General features: G+C 45.1%; 1 protein-coding gene across 1 annotated transcript in view; it reads right to left on the bottom strand.

The window, feature by feature from the left end:
• The window catches only part of LOC126277955 (uncharacterized), a 1123821-nt gene that overhangs the window by 604576 nt on the left and 497544 nt on the right, over positions 1–21701 (bottom strand). The window contains exon 2 of the mRNA XM_049977570.1: positions 16849–16978. Coding sequence (XP_049833527.1) covers positions 16849–16978 — 130 coding nt within the window. The remainder of the gene's footprint in view (positions 1–16848; positions 16979–21701) is intronic.

The raw sequence follows: 21701 nt of genomic DNA, 5'->3' as shown, positions 1-21701 counted from the left end.
TATTTTGTGCAAATTAAGTGCGCTACACAACATAGTTCCTCCTGATTTCGAATGAAAGACTGCGGAGCTAACGAGCTGCCCTTTCACTGGCGACTATATCCATTTATTTTATTATATAAAAAGACCGCTCAGAGAAGAAGTGCAGCGAAGTGCGCCGATCAGAGGCTGCTACTATGCGAACAGTACGAATCAATCTGCAGCCTTTGTGTTGTCCTTTGCTCTTTTATATTCCAGGCAGAATTTACTTCTTCGGCTGAAATATTTATCCGGTTTTCTTGCAACAGCTCATACGGCCTTTTATCAGGTATCACCCATTACTGACAACTCAGACCGATGAGAACATTCCTGAGAAGAAAAAAACTGTGAACGATGCTACCAATCAGAAGTCGAGGATAACACAGAACATTGGATGTAGCCGCGTTTAGGAAAAAGGCGGCAGCAGAATGTTTTATAATCCAACATTGCTGTGAAATCGAATAGCAGTTCTATTGAGAGAGAAACTAATACAGTTCGTTTCCTGTCTCGCCTGCTTCACAATCGAAAAAAAGATATGCAGCGTCCCAAGCGAGGAAGAAGACGCCGCATTCTCCAGCGTTTTCCTCGTGTGTCGAGTGTCATGCGTTGTCTCTGACACGGCCCTCATTAAGGACGTGAGCTGCTGCGGCGATGAGCAAAGAGGTCGCGTTTTTCCTTGCGATAGCAGTTCATCCATCATCTGGTGTTCAGGGCGCAGTAGTTTGACGACAGGGAAGTCTGCTGCGTCAACGTCATCAAAAAGAAAGGGGCTCTGTCATACAGAAGACGAACGTCACACTATCTTGTTAATTATCCTTCAGACGCAATGTTATACGAAAATCAAAGACACAGTTCTAACAAACAATGGAAGAAAAATTAATTATTTCACAGTTGGGGGCGCTGCCTTCTTTGTCACCAGAATACGACATTATGTAACAGACCTCTGATGTTGCACAGACGTGTGCTCGGGACATTAATGTGAGAACGACCGTGTCGGCTTCGAGTCAGGCTAAAGACGACGTTATAAGCTGCGATAGGTTTGCTGATAAGATGCAAGCAAATAATGAACTAAACAATCTGTGCTTATAGCGAAACTGTAATTAATAGACAAAAATCGCGTATGTACAAATATGGACTGCATTAGTTTTGCGAGACTTCCATCTCCCTACCGCTGGCTCTGTATTAAATTTGTTTCAAGTTGTGAATGTAGTTCTGCATTGAGAGTCCCTGCATGCCTGTAAAAATACAACTCACTTTTGTATCTTATTTATTAAGCTACAGTGCTTGACTGTGAGTAGCAACCATCTATCTTAGCACATTAGTTCTAACATAGTACCGAAAATATTGCCGGCCGCGGTGGTCTCGCCGTTCTAGGCGCGCAGTCCGGAACCGTGCGACTGCAACGGTCGCAGGTTCGAATCCTGCCTCGGGCATGGATGTGTGTGATGTCCTTAGGTTAGTTAGGTTTAAGTAGTTCTAAGTTCTAGGGGACTAATGACCACAGAAGTGAAGTCCCATAGTGCTCAGAGCCATTTGAACCATTTTTTGTTACAGAATCGCATCATCCCCAGCCTGGCTGATAAACACCTGCTGGAACGAACGATGATTATGCACACACATTTTCGACCAAAATGAATAAGTTGGCTCAAATCTGTTTAATTTTTATTTCCTGTTTCTAAACCGTAGAGTGATTACTTAAAACCTTAGTTAGAAACATGTTTCGCAACACGTTATTATTATGAAAACGAGGCTGTGTTATTCTCTCAAGATTGCGATAACAGCAGTTTATGTAAACAGCAGCAACTGCTTAGCTGATGTTTCACAAAGAACATTCTATTACCTTGAGAACAAGACAGTAGACGACGCCTTACGGTTGCTAGATCGATAGTAAGATTTGTTTTACAGCAAATTTCTACTGCTAACAAGACCGTTGTCAGACAGTTCCCATTATTTTGTCGGAAAGGTCTTTCTGCACTGTTGGCAAGGACAAGTGATACCTGACAGCCGTTTGCGTTGATACACTAACGCGCCATTGGTGCTTTGAACGTAAACACATAGCCGTTATTCTCTCTACTGCCACCACTGCCCAAGGGTAGTGCACAGATCTGAAACGTTACTCAACCACATCGTAATCTTTTACATACATCATAAACAGCTTAAGGTATCGAAAAGACGGTGTCGTCAGTGCGGGAAGAAATTCGCGAAGAACGTTGAACAGTAGCGAACAATTCAGGTCATGCACTGGCAGGCTCGAAGACGATCCTATCTGGAATCTTAACGAGACACACTTCACTGCCTTCATATTCACCCTCGGCACATCTTTGTATTGTACAGTATTTTCAAATACTGCCGACAACACTGCTGTCTTTTCCGCCTTCGAGGTGGCTTGTAAGTATTTTATCTCATAAGAGATATTACAACACTCTATCTAATGTGGAATTGGCCAGTAATTGTCACGTGAGGCGGTCAGCAGATCAAAAAATGGTTCAAATGGCTCTGAGTACTATGGGACTTAACATCTGAGGCCATCAGTCCCATGGACTTAGACCTACTTAAACCTCACTAACCTAAGGACATCACACACGTCCATGCCTGAGGTAGGATTAGAACCTGCGACAGTAGCAGTCGCGTGGTTCCGGATTGTAGCGCCTAGAACCGCTCGACCATAGCGGCCGGCACGATCAGCAGAGTCCAGTGACTTCGAAAGCGGACTATTCAGTGTATGTCACCTGACTAACACATCCATGAGGGTATTTTAAGACTACTATAGCGAGCTAAGTCGACTGTTGGTGATACGATTGTGAAGTGGAAACGTGAAGGAACCACCACCGCTAAACAAAGACCAAGCAAATCACATGGACCGTCGAACAATCTGAAGCGTGTTTGCCAAAAACCGCCTGAAATCAAGGGGAGAAGCAGTTCACGAGTTCCAAATTATTACCTGGAGTCCAGCTAGCACAATTACTAACACAATGGTTGTGGGTGGAGAGTTAGAAAGAATGTGTTACAACGATCGAGCAGCTCCACTTACGCCACGCATTTCTGAAGTCAGTGCTAAGCGTTGCCTTAGGTCAGTGGTTCCCGACCTTTGTGAGATCATTATCCCTGAGGGCAATCAGATATTAGCTAGTACACTCCCCCCCCCCCCCCCTTCACGCACACACCAGCAATGTTTAATATAAAGAATTTTCTATTAACACATTCCTTTCTAAAATGATGAAGTATGAGTGAAGTTAAGCTTTTGCAGGGGTTTTGTAAAACCATGAGACAATTGCTATGGTTTATTTATGACCACTTTTTTTATAGAATGTTGAAACAATTCTCAGCGCATTGCGACTGTTACCTTAACTACCTTAGAAAGTTATTCACACTGAGGGTAGGCACTTGTTACAAAACATGCTTCCCCTCCACCACTCCTCTCCCTAGTGACACTTGCTACACTCACATCTTGCACTCCCCTTTAAAATGTGTGGACTATATTCAGACCTACTGTTAGTAAATGACTTCAGACTGTCAATCCATTGGGCCTGACCACTGTTACTACTACTAACTACTACTACGAGTAGTAGAGTAGAAGTAGTAGTAGTAATAAAACGAAGTGTGGGCCACACAGCAGTGTAGTTGCCGTTACATAATTACTGCTGTGCTGTGAGTAAGCTAATATTCTGTTACGAAGTCAAAAATGAACAAATTTATGGTCTCTTGTAGGAACTACCTACTAGTCGATAAGGCGTTTCCATGAGATATTTAACCATATGTGATGCATGTGTCTTAATTTTACTGTTACTGATGCATGGAACAAAGTACAAAGTATGTGGGTAGCGGGTGGACTAAGTGAGGAAGATATACAGGCTGTAACTTCCACGACACTGTGCCATGCATTAATTCTAAAGTGTGGGAAAAATGTATATTTATTGGTAATTTTTGTAATCTCTAAATAATGATAATGGTAAAGATCTTTTAAAAGTTATTTTATGACAGAAACACAATACTACCCTTTTGGTTTTACCCCTCAGAGAACTACATTTTACCCCTCAGGGGGTGATTACCCCCTGGTTTGGAATCACCACCTTTGGTGGTGCAAACAGCAACGCAACTGGATATTGGCTGACAGAAAATGTGTGGTTTGGAGTGATGAATCATGCTCTATCCTATGGGATTCGGAAGGAAGGGTTCGGTTTTAGCGAATACCTGGAGAACGTCATCCGCCATCAGCGTGGAAGACGTTATTTTATACCATGGGGAGGGGGTGCGTGGTTAGAGTTTGGTCCCTTTATGAATTTAAGGAAACTTAAATGCGGAGGGCTTGAACACATTATACAGCATCGTGTACTCTATACAGGAGAGGAACAGTTCAGAAGCGATGATTGCCTGTATTGGAATGAAAATGCATCCCGTATAAAGCACCATGTACGAGGCGTTGGTTTATCGACAGCAACATTCCTGAAATGAAGTAGCCTACTTAGAATGCGGACCGGTGTGCAATGGAGTTAAATCGCCTGCTTCACTCCAGACCCCAGCTTCCATCATCATTATCTTTCGTCGTTTCGGCTTCTGTAATTCCTTCATAGACATTCCGACACCTGATTGAAATTGCCCCCAGAAGATCGGGAATCGAAACCGGACGGTTAGGATTGACATTCCGTCGCGCTGACCACTCAGCTACCGGGGGCAGACATCGGATAACTGACATGTTCTGGCTTCCGAAAAGCCAGGAATCCAACCCTCTCTACTACCATGTTTGAAGCGTAGTCGAAAGAATTTCTAATAAGACAAGGCACCCTAATGTTGCAGCTCTACGCACTTCTATAAAGCAGCATTCGCGAATATGGACAGCGTTGTTTTATAAAGTGAGTGCGATCGCTTCAGGACGACATGGAAGGCGGTCATTGCGGCTGAATGAGACTACATCGAGTAAGGTTACTCTAGAATAAATTTGCTTTCAAAATAATTATTGGTCAGGATTTAAGCGCCGCACCCTGTACACCGTTTTTTTTTTTTTTTTTTTTTTTTTTTTTTTTTTTTTTTTTTTTTTTTGAGGGTATGCTGAATCTGATTACGAGATACATAAGGAATTTCTCGCTTCTGGCTCACACAGGGGAAGAGTAGATGCAAATAAACAATCACAGCACACAAGAATTGCATCTACTACAAACATAGCAGTTTTTGTTGTGGTCTTCAGTCCTGAAACTGGTTTGATGCAGCTCTTCATGGTACCCTATCCTGTGCAAGCTTCTTCATCTCCCTGTGCCTACTGCAACCTACATCCTTCTGAATCTGCTTAGTGTATTCATCTCATGGTCTCCCTCTACGATTTTTACCCGCCACGCTGCCCTCCAATACTTAATTGGTGATCCCTTGATGCCTCAACACATGTCCTACCAATCGGTCCCTTCTTCTAGTCAAGTTGTGCCGCAAAGTTCTCTTCTCCCCAATCCTGTTCAATACTTCCTCATATGTTATGTGATCTACCCATCTAATCTTCAGCATTCTTCTGTAGCACCACATTTCGAAAGCTTCTATTCTCTTCTTGTCCAAACTATTTATCGTCCATGTTTCACTTCCATACATGGCTACACTCCATACAAATACTTTCAGAAAAGACTTCCTGACAATTGAATCTATACTCGATGTTAACAAATTTCTCTTCTTCAGAAACACTTTCCTTGCCATTGCCAATCTACATTTTATATCCTCTCTACTTCGGCCATCATCAGTTATTTTGCTCCCCAAATAGCAAAACTCCTTTACTACTTTAAATGTCTCATTTCCCAATCTAATTCCCTCAGCATCACCCGACTTAATTCGACTACATTGTATTATCCTCGTTTTGCTTTTGTTGATGTTCATCTTATATCATCCTTTGAAGACACTATCCATTCCGTTCAACTGCTCCTCCAAGTCCTTTGCTGTGTCTGACAGAATTACAATGTTATCGGCGAACCTCGAAGTTTTTATTTCTTCTTCATGGATTTTAATACCTACTCCGAATTTTTCTTTCGTTTCTTTCACTGCTTGATCAATATACAGATTGAATAACATCGGGGAGAGGCTACAACACTGTCTCACTCCCTTCCCAAGCACTCGCACGTTATAATCGTGTAATTGCTAGCGAACGATGCACTGTAAATCGACAGAAGGAGCGGAAGTGTGGACAAGGGAGAAGCGCTCTTTCCGTGTTTCTGGGCAGGAGTAGGAGGCGCGGCAAACAAACAGCGCGGCTCCTGGGCGGCGAGCAAACATTTTGACGGATGCGGCGGCGCCTCAAAGCGGAGGAGGCTTCTGTCCGGTGGCAGGGAGCGCAACAGGGCTGCGCTTGTGTGCCCGGGGGCCAGGGAGCGCCGGGGAGAGCGGCAGCAGGCGCCGCCCAGCACACAGGCGCCTCTCACTGGCGGCCTCACACCGCACAGGATGAAGGCACCGGCCCTTTTCCTTACAATCAGCCTACACGAGTGTCTGCGCGGCACGGAGATTAGCCTAGTTATCGTTTCCGTCGCTACCGACGGTTGTGAATGACTCAACAGCTCGTCAGGCGTGTGCATCGTCGAACACGATACCACTCCCGACCGCGTCAGCGAACTGGTTCTGTTGTTTCTGAGGCCCCCATCTCGGGTTTCCAGTATGCGACGCGAGTGAGGCGTTGTAGAGCCTGGAGTCTGATGGGTCAGGCTTATCATAATCCTAAGCAGAGGAGGGTCGGGATCTACTAGGTCGGCTTGAGGACTTTTAGCGTTCCCAAGACGGTAGGTGTTTTCCAGAAAATGTTAGAAAGAAACCTTTGCCTTAGGACAGTGGTTCCCAATTTTTGTGAGATCATTAACCCTGAGGGCAATGAGATTTTAGCTAGTACAGCCCCCTCCCCTCCTCACCCCCTCCACCTCCACGTTTAAAATAAAGTGGTTTCTCCAGCGTGCGCTTAATACACTGGTGCACGAATATGAAGGACGAAAGTACCTGGTGATCAATAAGTCAGTATAAATTTGAAAACTTAATAAACCACGGAATAATGTAGATAGAGAGGTGAAATTTGACACACATGCTTGGAATGACATGGGGTTTTATTAGAACAAAAAAAATAATAGCAAAGTTCACTAAATGTCCGACAGATGGCGCTGGACAGCAAAACTGCTACCGTGACGCTGAGAGGTATGCCGATATGTTACAGAATCTCCGGCCGGCGTGGCCGAGCGGTTCTAGATGCTACAGTCTGGAACCGTTCGAGCGCTACGGTCGCAGTTTCGAATCCTGCCTCGGGAATGGATGTGTGTGATGTCCTTAGGTTAGATAGTTTTAAGTAGTTCTAAGTTCTAGGGGACTGATGACCACAGAAGTGCCCATACTGCTCAGAGCCATTTGAACCATTTTTTGTTACAAAATCGCATCATCCCTAGCCTGGTTGATAAACACCTGCTGGAACGTACGATGATAATGCAGGATGGCGTTCCACCCCACATTGCTAGACGGGTGTATGATCTCTTGCGCGCGTCGTTTGGTGATTATGGTGTGCTCAGCCGCCACTTTCGTCATGCTTGGCCTCCCAGGACTCCAGACCTCAGTCCGTGCGATTATTGGCTTTGGGGTTACCTGAAGGCGCAAGTGTATCGTGATCGACCGACATCTCAAGGGATGCTGAAAGACAACATCCCACGCCAATGCCTTACCATAAGTCCGGACATGCTTTACTGTCCTGTTCAGAACATTATACCTCGACTACAGTTATTCTTGAGGAATGATGGTGGACATATTGAGCATTTCCTGTAAAGAACGCCATCTTTGCTTTGTCTTACTTTGTTATGCTGATTATTGCTATTCTGATCAGATGAAGCGCCATCTGTCGGACATTTTTTGAACTTTGGTATTTCTTTTGGTTCTAATAAAACCTCATGTCATTCAAAGCATGTGGGTCACTTTGTACCTCTCTATCTACATTATTCCGTGATTTATTCAGTTTTCAAATTTATACTGACTTTTTGATCACCCGGTACTTTCACTAGAAGTGTCACTGCCAAGTAACACAGCTGGATAAAACTTCCTCTATGTCGTTGCTGTTGCGGTCTTCAGTCCATAAACTAGTTTGATGCAGAACTCCATGCTACTGTATCTTCTGCAAGCCTCTTAATCTCCGAGTAACTACTGCAATACACATCCTTCTGAATCTGCTTACTGAATTCACTTCTTCGTCCCCCTCTCCCATTATTACCCCCCACGCTTCCTTCCAGCACTAAATTGGTGACCCTTTGTTCCCTTAGAATGTGCCTATCAACCGATCCCTTCATCTAGTCAAGTTGTACCACAAATTTCTCTTCTCCCCAATTTTATTCAGTACCTGCTCATCAATTATGTGATCTACCCATCGAGTCTTCAGCATTGTTCTGTAGCACCACATTTCAAAACATTCTATTCTCTTCTTGTCTAAACTGTTTATCGTCCATATCACACTTCCTTGAATGGCTACACTCCATACAAATAGTTAAAGAAAAGACATCCTGACACTTAAATCGATACTCGGCGTTAGCAAATTTCTCTTCTTTAGATCGCTTTTCTTGCCATTGCCAGCCTGCATTTTATATCCTCCCTGCTTCAGTTATCATCAATTATTTTGCTACCCAGATAGCAAAACTCATCTATTACTTTCTCATTTCCTAATCTAATTTAATTCGATTACATTCCATTATCCTCGTTTTGCTTTTGTTGATGTTCATCTTATGTCCTCCTGTCAGGACACTGTTCATTTCGTTAAACTACTCTTCCTAGTCCTTTGCTCTCTCTGACAAAATCACAATGCCATTGGTAAACCTCACAGTTTTTATTTCTTCTCCCTGGACTTTAATTCCTACAAAATTTTCTTTTGTTTCCTTTACTGCTTGCTCAATGTACAGATTGAATAACATCGGGGATAGGCTACAACCATGTATCACTCCCTTCTCAACCCCTGCTTCCCTTTCGTGCCCCGCGACTCTTGTAACTGCCATCTGGTTTCTCCACAAATTGTAAATAGCTTTTCGCTCCCTGTATTTTACCCCTTCCACCTTCAGAATTTGAAATAGAGTATTCCAGTCAACATTGTCAAAAACTTTCTCAAAGTCTACAAATGCAATAAACGTAGGTTTGCCTTTCCTCTATGCCTGTCTTCAACTAGAATTCGTAGGGTCAGTGTTGCCTCTTGCATCATACACGGAAAGAACTGCTACAGTATCGTACAGGAGGTAGCTGAAAGAAACACACAACGAAACGATCCAAGGTAAGTTATTCTAAGACAGTAGTGACATTGAAGTTACCATAATTTATGATGCTACACTCGACATTCCAAAAGGTAGAACATGACAGCAGTGCGTGCCATGCAATGTATTTCCTAGGTCGTCACAAAGTTGGCAAAGAGCTCTTGTGGTGGCGCGACCCATTCCTCCGCCAGCGAGGGTGTCAACGGCTGGTTTTGTCGTTGGTGCATGTAGAGGTGCTGCAGAATGTCCCCCCAATGCATTCTACACTGGATGGCATTTAAGAAGGGGGAACGAGCAGGCCATCCTATTCGCTGAATATCCCCTCATTCTAAGAGCTCCCTTAACTGCGTGTTCGCAATTTCCAAACCTTGCACGGGAGTACTGAGCTCAAGATCTCTGGACTGGTGAACGTTGTATTGGTACGGTACACCTTCCCCACGAGTCACTTTTTAGGAGTGCATTTAGTCCTCACTTAATTTTTATGGATGACAGTGACCGAGCGAGGCAGCGCAGTGGTTAGCATACTGGACTCGAGTTCGGGAGGACGCCGGTTCAAACCCGTGTCCGGCCATCCCGATTGAGGTTTTCCTAGATTTCCCTAAATCGCCTCAGGCAAATATCGGGATGGTTCCTTCGAAAGGGGAAGGCCGACTTCCTTGCCAATCCTTCCCTAAATCCGATGGGACCGATGATCTCGCAGTTTGGTCTCCTCCCCCGAATCAGCAGCCAACCAATGGATGACAGTTAATGACTGCATTGAACTGTGCACTGTCCTGCACACAGAGGACATTCGACGAATGAAGTAGCCTGCCCGCTCCCCTATCTCAAATCCGATCTAAATAGTGTGTGATGCGTGGCGTGTGGGAGAAGCATTGCCAGGTGTCAAGCGTGCTGGAGTAGAAATGGAAAACCTGACGACAAGAGCTCCTTACCAACGTTGTTCCCAACATGGGAGAGCGCTGCACAACACGGTTCAAATGGTTCAAATGGCTCTGAGCACTATGGGACTCAACTGCTGTGGTCATTAGTCCCCTAGAACTTAGAACTACTTAAACCTAACTAACCTAAGGACATCACACACATCCATGCCCGAGGCAGGATTCGAACCTGCGACCGCAGCAGTCGCACGGGTCCGGACTGCGCGCCTAGAACCGCGAGACCACCGCGGCCGGCGCACAACACGGACTGCCGTCCATGGTGACCACATACCTTATTACCAACCGTGTACTACCTTTTTGTAATGTCCACAGGACCATCATAAAACAAGGTGACTTCTGTGTCTCAATAAAATAGTTCAAATGGCTCTGAGCACTATGGAACTTAACATCTGAGGTCATCCGTCACCTGGACTTGGAACTACTTAAACCTAACTAACCTAAGGACATCACACACATCCATGCCCGAGGCAGGATTCGAACCTGTTACCGTAGCAGCAGTGCAGGACTGAAGCGCCTAGAACCTCTCGGTCACAACGGCCAGCGTCCAAATAAAAGTGTCATTTCTGTTCGTCTATTGAGTATTTCTTTGAGTTACCTTCTTTATGATACTGCAGAATTTGTTTCTATACATTGTCGAAGTTTCCTTCGAGATACGTTATTTGACACTCATATATCAAGTGAAAGTTACTTTGTACGTTGGTATAGAGCTGGCCCACATATGATCTCATTCACATTAAGGTGGACAACCCAGCTTACATCGTCCGCCTCAGGTGCACATAACGTAAGTTGGGTTGCCAACCTTAAGGTGCATGAAATATTTTCTGGGCTAGTTTTATTTTGCAGACGACAAGCAAGCGGGAGCAGAAACAATCAATGAAATGTCTACATTTTTAGCTTCCACTTTTAAGCCGTCTACAATCCTGGCAGGTGGAGAGCGAGTGATGGGACATGTGAGACGACGTTTCAAGTCTAAAGTTGTTCTGCCAATGCGGAGAACCTACAAGACTATGAAACTGTATTCCCCTGTGCGAGCGTCGAATTCTGTTCAGATACTTTCCGGCTTTTGAGTAGAGCATTGCAGTTTAGGGGGCGTGCTTTTTGTAAAGATGCCTCAGTATCACAACATGGAACCTTTACCACAAGCTGCACGGCGGTGTAAAATGAACGTTACGGATGTTGTGAGGCATTATTAAAGTCAATAAATTCTGCTAGTTACCGTGGAAGCTACAAGTGTTGTGTTTTGCAACAATGTTACCTATTGACGGCGAGCTGTTATTATGTTTCTGTTTCTGTGAACTACCGGCGGAAGTTGCTGGGAGCCGTCTGGAGGCGGCGTATGAACTATTAGCAGAGTACTATTTTCCCAGACCAGCTGTCGGATCTCTAAATCTTTCAGAAAGTAGATAGCTGCAGGGATTTCATTACATACTTCGGGGACCCCCTTTCTCGGGGATCAAATTGAGGCACCAGATATTATTAAAGATTCCTTTTTACGAAGTATAGCAGCGCTGATAGTTAACCCTCGTCGTCCAATATACGTTTTCGTGTTAATATGCAGAAAAATAGATCGAGTAATTTGCTTCGTACGTCGCAGATCGCTTGCTGCGGCCGCCAGTGGGGCTTCGGACGACCCTACTAAATGTCAGAGAACGAGGCAAAGGAAACGTATTTTCCTCATCATGTTGTCGCTGTCCAGCACGGTGTATAGTTTGACAGCTCAATATATAATTGGTTGTGGGCACCAATACCTTCTGCGTTGTTCCATTGAACTCCCTGTTGTGTGCTGGTCGGGTGGAGTGGAAGTTATCTTGTCGGTGAGACCGTTGACTGTCTGTCGGTTGGGTTGTCGTCGGATCGAGAATGGTTGGCCCTACTGCCTGTCTCGCCTAAGTGAGCGTTAGTGTTCGAATTCCAGGCCGACCCTCGTAAAACTTCTGAGAGCCGTTGGGTGTACTGCCTTTTCTTATTTGTTCTTGTTGTTTGTATATGTATGGCTTCTAGCCGATTTTTAAATTAAAGTTATTTGGCCTTAAGGCGTAAGATGTTTGGGCCTTGAACTTAATTTAAAGAAGTTTTAATTTAGGCTTTCGGCCTTTTTAAAAATTTAATGTTGTTGAGTCTTAAGTGATGGGCCTTCAGTCGATTTTTAAATTAAAGTTGTTTTCCCCTTAAGGTGTCAGATTGTTTGGGCCTTCAGCCTAACTGAAAGAACTGATTTAAGATAAGACCTTCTTCCTTTTAAATTTCTGATTTTTGTTTGAGTCTTAAGTTACTGGTCTTCAGCCGATTATAATTAAAGTGGTCTTGCCCTTAAAGCATGAGATTGTACGGCGCATTCAGCCGATAATTAAGTTCCAAAAATTAATGCTGCGTTTTTAAAAATTTTTTGGCTCTTGTAATGTTTGGTCAAATAAATAAAGTTGTATGTTCGGGTGTAACTGAGAGCCGCTTATTTTGGCCCCTTTCTACAATTTAAACTACCTGTCCTGTCCTGCGGGTACCGTATACAAGCGTCCAGAGACAAACAGGAATACTTCTAGCCCCGATAAAGGCCACAGGTGCGAAAGTCCGCTCATATATGTCTGACTAGCGACACGTTGTTGTGTCCCGTCGCGTGGGAACAGCAGCTGGTCGGCTGTTCGAGTGCTACGGCCGTGTGCTTTTATGGATAGTGGTTGAAGGGCAGAGAAACTGCGAGTAGGCGACAAGGTGTTGGACGTCCACGCCTCATCTCAGAATGTGGTCGGCGGCGTACCTGTTCTGTAAAGCAAGGCTAGAGGCTGTGTGCGGTAGGTCTGTTGCAAGAGTACAATACTGTTGTAGGCGCAAGTGTTTTGGACCACACCTTTCAGCACACGTTGTTAATCAAGGGACTCTGCAAGGGACGATCATTAAGTGTTCCCGTATTGTTCGAACGATATCGTCAGTTACCAATGCAGTGACACCGCGATCATTGAGAACATCGAGCATCAATGGGAACCTGTCGCCTAGTCCAATGAATGAGGTTTGTAGTTACGCCATATCAATGGCCGTGTCAGGCTTATCGAAACTTGAACTGAAGAGCAGAGCCATGTCATTGGGGTATCTTTCAAACATAGGATTATACAGCCAACCGATTGCACATGATTATAGGTATATTGACCTAAGTTTCGACATCTACAAGGGGTGTCTCCATCAAAATGAAATTTTGATAAATCTTAAAATTACATTGGTAAACATCAATGGTCAGAATTTAGAGCAGCTATGCTCAAGTCAAAAGTTAAATAAAACGTTCTAGCCTTTGCCACGGGGGCTCAGCCGGGTACAATTGTGGTCCAATGTTGTTCCCAGCCGGCCGGAGTGGCCGAGTGGTTCTAGGCGCTACATTCTGGAGCCGCGCGACCGCAGGTTCGAATCCTGCCTCGGGCATGAATGTGTGTGATGTCCTTAGGTTAGTTAGGTTTAAATAGTTATAAGTTCTAGGGGCCTGATGACCTCAGAAGTTAAGTCCCATAGTGTTCAGAGCCATTTGAACCATTTGTTGTTCCCAGCTGGGCACACGTGGCAAAGGCTAGAACGTATTATTTCCCTTTTTATTAGAGCACTGCTGCTCTAAGTTCTGACCATTGCTTTTTAGCAATGTAATTTTATGATTTATCGAAATTTCATTCTGATGAAGGCACCCCTAGTAGGTGTCGAAACATAGGTCAATGTACCTCCCAGTTATATGCACCATTTGGCTGTATAATCCCGTTGAGAGTAGTATACGTCTGCTGAACGAGAGACATGTTTCAAACTGTATCGTCGGTGTATTATGGTATTGGGGACCTTCACCTGGACGTACATAGGTGCTATGGTAGTAACGAAAGACTTCATGACATCAGTGGGTTAGTTGAACGTTATCACAGACCATCTGTATCCCTTTATGCTTGATTTCATCCCCGACGACCGTGGAATCTTCCGTCAAGATAAATACCCGTCTCATACGGGCAGAATCATGCTACAGTGACTTATGGAGTAAGTTAACTCACGTTGATGTCTTGGTTTCCAAATTAGGCTGGTCCTATCCCTATAGAGCACATCTGGGAAGCTACAGGACGCCTACTCTGCCGTCACAGACTAGCGGGCCGTAATTCACAGGTATTTCGTGACCTGTGCGTAGGCATCTGGTACCACATTCATCTGTAAAACTGCCAGGGACCCGTCGAATCCGTGCTTTGCTAAATCGCTGCTAAACTGTGTTACGAGCTTTTAATCATACTTTTATAATGTGCAGCGTGTCGTTGTATGGATTACCCCTGTAGATCATTTGAGCATTTGCAAACTCCAGCATCTCTCCGCCACATCACCGACTTACCGGCAAGGAGAACACCGCAAGTGCCATAGCCCGATTTCCCAGAAACTTTTCTGAATGGAAGAGGATTCAGGACAAGTGAACATGTGTCTCGGGTTATCCGTAGATACTCAGAAAACGGAGGTCAAAGTTTCCGACGTACTTTAGATGCCTTTTTAGCCAAAATAGTGGCACAGTGACTATCGTGGCAGTCTGTCTCTTTTGTGCCCTGTGCTTGAAATCCGATTATTGCTTTTATTTATTTTATTTGTGCACCCTTAACCGTATGTGGTTAATACGCGTAAGTTTCTTATGAAGTTAGGGGATGAAAGGGCGTCATATTAATTATATATGCGTGTATAGTATTTTCAGGACTTATAGTCTTTTCAAATTTTCATATTCTTGTATTTATTATTATATTCTTACATTTTATTCTTATATTTATGCTTCAGGAAGATTTTGTGCATTCTCTTGGATGATACCGGTCGTAGAAACATCCGAAACATAGAAATTCCGAATACGAAGAGCACTGCGCGAAGACAGGTTTGCTATAGTGACATTTCTTTGTATGAATCTCACTCTGCAAAGACACACCGTTCACATTGCTGAAGACGTAATGCGTTGGCGGTAGGTAATTTTGCGGCGAGCCACACATAACGGATGACTTTCCCGAAAATTTGCGCTTATGAATCAAGCTACACTACAGGAATTTTACTGAAAGAAACTTCAAATAATTTTGTGCTTCATTTCTTTATTTATTTATTTACTTCATTCATTAGGCGTACAATTAGTAGGACAACGTTATTTCAATACATACTGGAAAACATTAGTGTTGTAATCTTCTGCGGACATGGGCAGATAAATAAAAACAAAAAGGAAAATAGTAATCGGTTTTTGAACACGGGGAACGAAAGTCTGTAGCTGCGACGCTAGTCACTGTGCTACCGCCGCGGAAGAACCGTTTTCTCACTAAAAGGCACGTAAAGTATCTCGAAAACTTTGACCGTCGCTTTCTCAGAAACGGTCGAATATCTGCGGGTAAGTCGAGATGCGTGTTCGCTTATTTTGAATCCTCTTTCACAGACCGAAGTTTCTGCGAAGTCGGGTTATGGTATTTGCCTCTTCTTTTAGTGGCTAGAGCGCGTATTTCCGCAATTTCCTGTAGGTGAAGTTGTGGAATTTTGGGTGTACTGCTGCATACGGAAAACAGACGATAGTGTTTCAGTTTTAGTCTGTCGGTGGGAGAACAATGGTTATATTAGCGCATACACACACACACACACACACACACACACACACACACACACACACACACACACAGAGAGAGAGAGAGAGAGAGAGAGAGAGAGAGAGAGAGAGAGAGAGAGAGATGAGTGGGGGAGGGTTGGGTTGTTTGGGGAAGGAGACGAGACAGCGAGGTCATCGGTCTCATCGGATTGGGGAAGAATGAGGAAGGAAGTCGGCCGTGCCCTTCCAAAGGAACCATCCCGGCATTTGCCTTGAGCGATTTAGGGAAATCAAGGAAAACCTAAATCAGGATGGCCGGACGCGGGATTGAACCGTCGTCCTCCCGAATAGTGGGGGAGGGAGAGGGAGAAAGAGGGACAGACGGCGGAAGAGAGAGTGAGAATGAGAGAATGACCGAAATTAGGTTGCGATTCTTTTCAAGAGCGGCTAATGTCGATAAGTCATCTGGAAGTACCTAATTGAGTTAGCCCAATGACCCGAGACTTGAGTGAGAAGCTAGTATCAATCGTCAGTTTGAGGTGGCTGTAGTGAAAAAAACGACTTAGTGGAGAATGATAACTAAAGCGTTTGAGCTGATATGACGATTTGACTTTGACAACACTGAACTGTTCTCTGGTGAGTATCAAGATAGTTGTAGCTGAACACCACGATAGTACTAATTGTTTTTTTTTACTTTTATCGTCTTGTTGAGAAGTGACGTGCGGAATTTTCTAAGGAGCGGTCGAATTAAACAACTCATACGGGCTGAATATGAGTCTTAAATAGTTAATAGCGTCTCTCGAGTCAAAGCGAGGCTGGCGGTTCTTCTACAACATTTTCACAGCATTAGGAATATTGCAATTTATTCCCTTCCGCTGTTTTTTCATACACCTATTTTCTTTGTTACATCACATTACGAACTCCTGCGCGCTCGCTTCGAGCACGTAGTAGTCGCTCTGTGGGAGCTTCTTTCCACGACGAGGACAGGAACCCTCCACCGATGTGGCGAAGGCCATTAAGTCCGCAGAGGCCCGCCGTCCACTTGTTCAGATAACACCACACGTAGTCGGAAGATACCGCCGCTACAGCTGTACCCGTGTACAGCTTCAGATAAGCGCAGTAAAGTGGTACTCACTCTCTTTGTTCCTGAAGGTGATGTTGATGCGCGAGTCGGGCCGTGATTTGCGGTACGTCTCGATGGCCTTCCGGCTGCCCAGCGTGTTCCACTTGTGCTCGCTGTACGACGACGTGGGGTAGCCGCCGCCCTGCAAACAGAGGTCCGTCCATCACTGGGTCAGTCTAACACATCTTATTAACTAGGGATCTAAACGGCAATAAAGCATGAAGGGAATAAGCACAAGGATGTGTAACACTGCTGAAAATGGTCATTTCGTATATGGCTGCTAGAAATATTTGTTGCGACTTCAGTTTCGACATTTTTGTCACTGTCAGACATTCTCAAATCAATCGACAAATAAAATGTACTGGAGTTAAAAATAAAGTTACGACACTTCGCTGCTTAAAACATAAGGATACGTATGCGGGGTGTTAAAAAATGGTTCAAATACACTCCTGGAAATGGAAAAAAGAACACATTGACACCGGTGTGTCAGAGCCACCATACTTGCTCCGGACACTGCGAGAGGGCTGTACAAGCAATGATCACACGCACGGCACAGCGGACACACCAGGAACCGCGGTGTTGGCCGTCGAATGGCGCTAGCTGCGCAGCATTTGTGCACCGCCGCCGTCAGTGTCAGCCAGTTTGCCGTGGCATACGGAGCTCCATCGTAGTCTTTAACACTGGTAGCATGCCGCGACAGCGTGGACGTGAACCGTATGTGCAGTTGACGGACTTTGAGCGAGGGCGTATAGTGGGCATGCGCGAGGCCGGGTGGACGTACCGCCGAATTGCTCAACACGTGGGGCGTGAGGTCTCCACAGTACATCGATGTTGTCGCCAGTGGTCGGCGGAAGGTGCACATGCCCGTCGACCTGGGACCGGACCGCAGCGACGCACGGATGCACGCCAAGACCGTAGGATCCTACGCAGTGCCGTAGGGGACCGCACCGCCACTTCCCAGCAAATTAGGGACACTGTTGCTCCTGGGGTATCGGCGAGGACCATTCGCAACCGTCTCCATGAAGCTGGGCTACGGTCCCGCACACCGTTAGGCCGTCTTCCGCTCACGCCCCAACATCGTGCAGCCCGCCTCCAGTGGTGTCGCGACAGGCGTGAATGGAGGGACAAATGGAGACGTGTCGTCTTCAGCGATGAGAGTCGCTTCTGCCTTGGTGCCAATGATGGTCGTATGCGTGTTTGGCGCCGTGCAGGTGAGCGCCACAATCAGGACTGCATACGACCCAGGCACACAGGGCCAACACCCGGCATCATGGTGTGGGGAGCGATCTCCTACACTGGCCGTACACCTCTGGTGATCGTCGAGGGGACACTCAATAGTGCACGGTACATCCAAAGCTTCATCGAACCCATCGTTCTACCATTCCTAGACCGGCAAGGGAACTTGCTGTTCCAACAGGACAATGCACGTCCGCATGTATCCCGTGCCACCCAACGTGCTCTAGAAGGTGTAAGTCAACTACCCTGGCCAGCAAGATCTCCGGATCTGTCCCCCATTGAGCATGTTCGGGACTGGATGAAGCGTCGTCTCACGCGGTCTGCACGTCCAGCACGAACGCTGGTCCAACTGAGGCGCCAGGTGGAAATGGCATGGCAAGCCGTTCCACAGGACTACATCCAGCATCTCTACGATCGTCTCCATGGGAGAATAGCAGCCTGCATTGCTGCGAAAGGTGGATATACACTGTACTAGTGTCGACATTGTGCATGCTCTGTTGCCTGTGTCTATGTGCCTGTGGTTCTGTCAGTGTGATCATGTGATGTATCTGACCCCAGGTATGTGTCAATAAAGTTTCCCCTTCGTGGGACAATGAAGTCACTGTGTTCTTATTTCAATTTCCAGGAGTGTAGCTCTGAGCACCATGGGACTTAACCTCTGACGTCATCAGTCCCCTAGAACTTATTACTACTAAAACCTAACTAACCTAAGGACATCACACACATCCATGCCCGAGGCAGGATTCGAACCTGCGACCGTAGTCTCCGCCCAGTTCCAGACTGAAGCGCCTAGAACCGCTCGGCCACTCCGGCCGACTACCGTGTGTTGAAGTCCACTGTACAAACATGTTAGGACATGTTAGAACATAATCCCCTGCAGTTTGAATCCAAGTTCGTGTGGTCGTGTAAGTATGACGTCTCGTCCCCACAACACGTCAGCCGGCCGCGGTGGCTGAGCGCCTCTAGGCGCTTCAGTCCGGAACCGAGCGACTGCTACGGTCGCAGGCGCGAATCCTGCCTCGGGCATGGATGTGTGTGATGTCCTTAGGTTAGGTTAGGTTTAAGTAGTCCTAAATTCTAGGGGACTGATGACCTCAGATGTTAAGTCCCGCAGTGCTCAGAGTCAATTGAACCACAACACGTCAACACGAGTCTTGTGCTAAACACAATGTACACCGAAATGAATCGGTCCTGTAGCCAACGTGGCCTTTGGATTACAATAGTCGTAAATTGACAAGAACGTGAACACACACACACACACACACACACACACACACACACACACACACACAGAGAGAGAGAGAGAGAGAGAGAGAGAGAGAGAGAGAAAAGCTGTTAGTATTATCACAAGGTTTGTAAGACGTGTACTCACAACAGACGAATGTGATTAACGTGTACATAGTAACGTTTTCAACATGGCTGTGATCAGCAACCGTAATTAATTACAATGTCACAAATCTAAAGCCTATTACATAGGCCAAACCGGTCGTGCTTTCTGTGCTAGATACAAGGAGCATCTCTTATGGAAAAATGGATTTAACATTCGTAACTCAACCTTTGCCGACCACCTGTTGATCACAAGCCTCAATCCTATGGAAATTCATGACCTAGGAATTTTGCACCGTGAAAGAAAAGGTTTTAGTCTAAACATTTTGGAAGAGTTACAGATCTTCAAACATCTTTCTCTAAAAGATGGCCTCATATTAAATGAACAAATGCAGTCACGTAATAATTATTTTTCAATGGCTTAAAGCCGTTACTTAAAGATGTCTGATAGCTAATGTTGGTTATCCGCTTCCCTGTTAGACCCTTAAATACTGGACTCGCATTCCGGAGGATGACGGTTCAATCCGGCGTCCCGCCATCCTGATTTAGGTTTTCCGTGATTTCCCTAAATCTCTCCAGGCAAATGTCGGGATGGTTCCTTTCAAACGGCACGGCCGACCTCCTTCCCCGTCCTTCCCTAATCCAATGAGACCGATGACCTCGCTTTCTGGTCTCCTTCCTGAAAACAACCCAACCCTTAAATACTGTCTTCCTCTCCCTTGCGGAGTATAAATGTAGATACTTTTATGATTTACATTCTGTTAATTTTTCAATCACGATTATATTAATTACTTATAGACGTTTTTAAACCTTTGTAAATTCTGCTAATAGATTGCGCGAGCTGTATCATGTTCACATCGTCATTTGCTACGGCCCGCTCACGCAGTCACTGTTACTCACTCGTGCCTTATACCATTGTAGTGCCCTTAGTTTCATATTTATATATTGGTTTAAAATTTTTACTATACCTGTTAAGTATTTGGTTGGAAAATGTTTTAATTATGGTTTTAATGTTTTGACTAGAGTGTTGTCACTCAAATTTCCTTTTAACCAGATGTATTTATATGGAATTTAATTTGTAAAAGTTAATGCCTACCTGCTATTAATGTACCTTCCTATGACATTGTTAGGTAAGATAACAGTTTCTTCTGAAGAAGGCGCCCCTGGTTGGCGTTGGAAACTATTTAAAGAATTTTAAGTTCTATTTACAACCGGTTGGCTGGAAATTTGTGGCAATGCGTAGTAATGTACGAGGAATCAAACTAGTAAAACATGAATGCTAATTAAAAGTAGGTAGTATCTCCCTACATAAACACATGTAAAGATAATAGAAGTTGACGCATCATATGGTAAAAATGAAGAGACTTCCCTAGTTAGATAATTAACACCATTGAAATACGAGTATAACAGGGAAACGAACCCTAAATGAAAATTAAATATATATGCTCTAAAATACAAAGCATGTGCATACAATCGCACAGACGTGTTGAGCGGTGGCGCCATTGAATTAGTAGACTGTTCTGTCTGGCTCCACTCGCTCAGGTGTAGTACCGAGCATCCCTCTTGCTGCCCCATTGCCAGTATCTATGAGCAATCGGATTGCATCCTAAGGTCTTTGCTATATATACGGGGTTCGCTGGCCCGAGAGGGAGGCACGAAGTTTGGGGATTGGCGGTAGCGTCGCAACAAGAGATGGTGACGAGGTCCGGGCGGCCGAAGCCACGAGCTGCGCTAGAAGGGCCTGCGCAGGGCGAAGATACCGGAGTACTCCACCTGGGTCAGAATCGACTACAAGCAGCAGGCCGACATCCCGCCTGTTGGTTGGCAACATTCGTGTCGGATGACCGCTCGTGGCCTGGCTGCCCTCTTCTACCTGGCTTTCATCGGCACCACTCAGTAACCGCTGCGACGCACCGTGGATCCATGGAACTGATTGCTGATAAAGGGGAGTAACTCTCTGCAATCCTCGTGGTGATTTGTTTCATTGTCTACCTGCCCTCCTTATTATTTTCTGCTTTGTACCCGACCCTCAGAGTTTTACTCGGTCGGCTCCTTGGTCGTAAATATAGGCAGTAGTATTGTACTAAGACACTAATCGTCGTTTGAAAATTCGTCCCGATATTATATTGCATTTCCGTTCTGGTTTGTACCCGACCATAAATGTTCTCATTAATAAGTTCTTGATCGTAAATACTGACGAAACAACTGTACGAAGGCACTGGTTGCCGTTAAAGGAAAGAGAGACCTTGTGGTTAGATTTAACTGTTAAACGGTTCAACTCTTGATTGTAATTCCATTTTTCA

This window comes from Schistocerca gregaria, chromosome 6, assembly GCF_023897955.1.
Source record: "Schistocerca gregaria isolate iqSchGreg1 chromosome 6, iqSchGreg1.2, whole genome shotgun sequence".
In the NCBI taxonomy this organism is placed as follows: Eukaryota; Metazoa; Arthropoda; class Insecta; order Orthoptera; family Acrididae; genus Schistocerca; species Schistocerca gregaria.
This window is presented reverse-complemented; position numbering and strand designations above follow the sequence as displayed.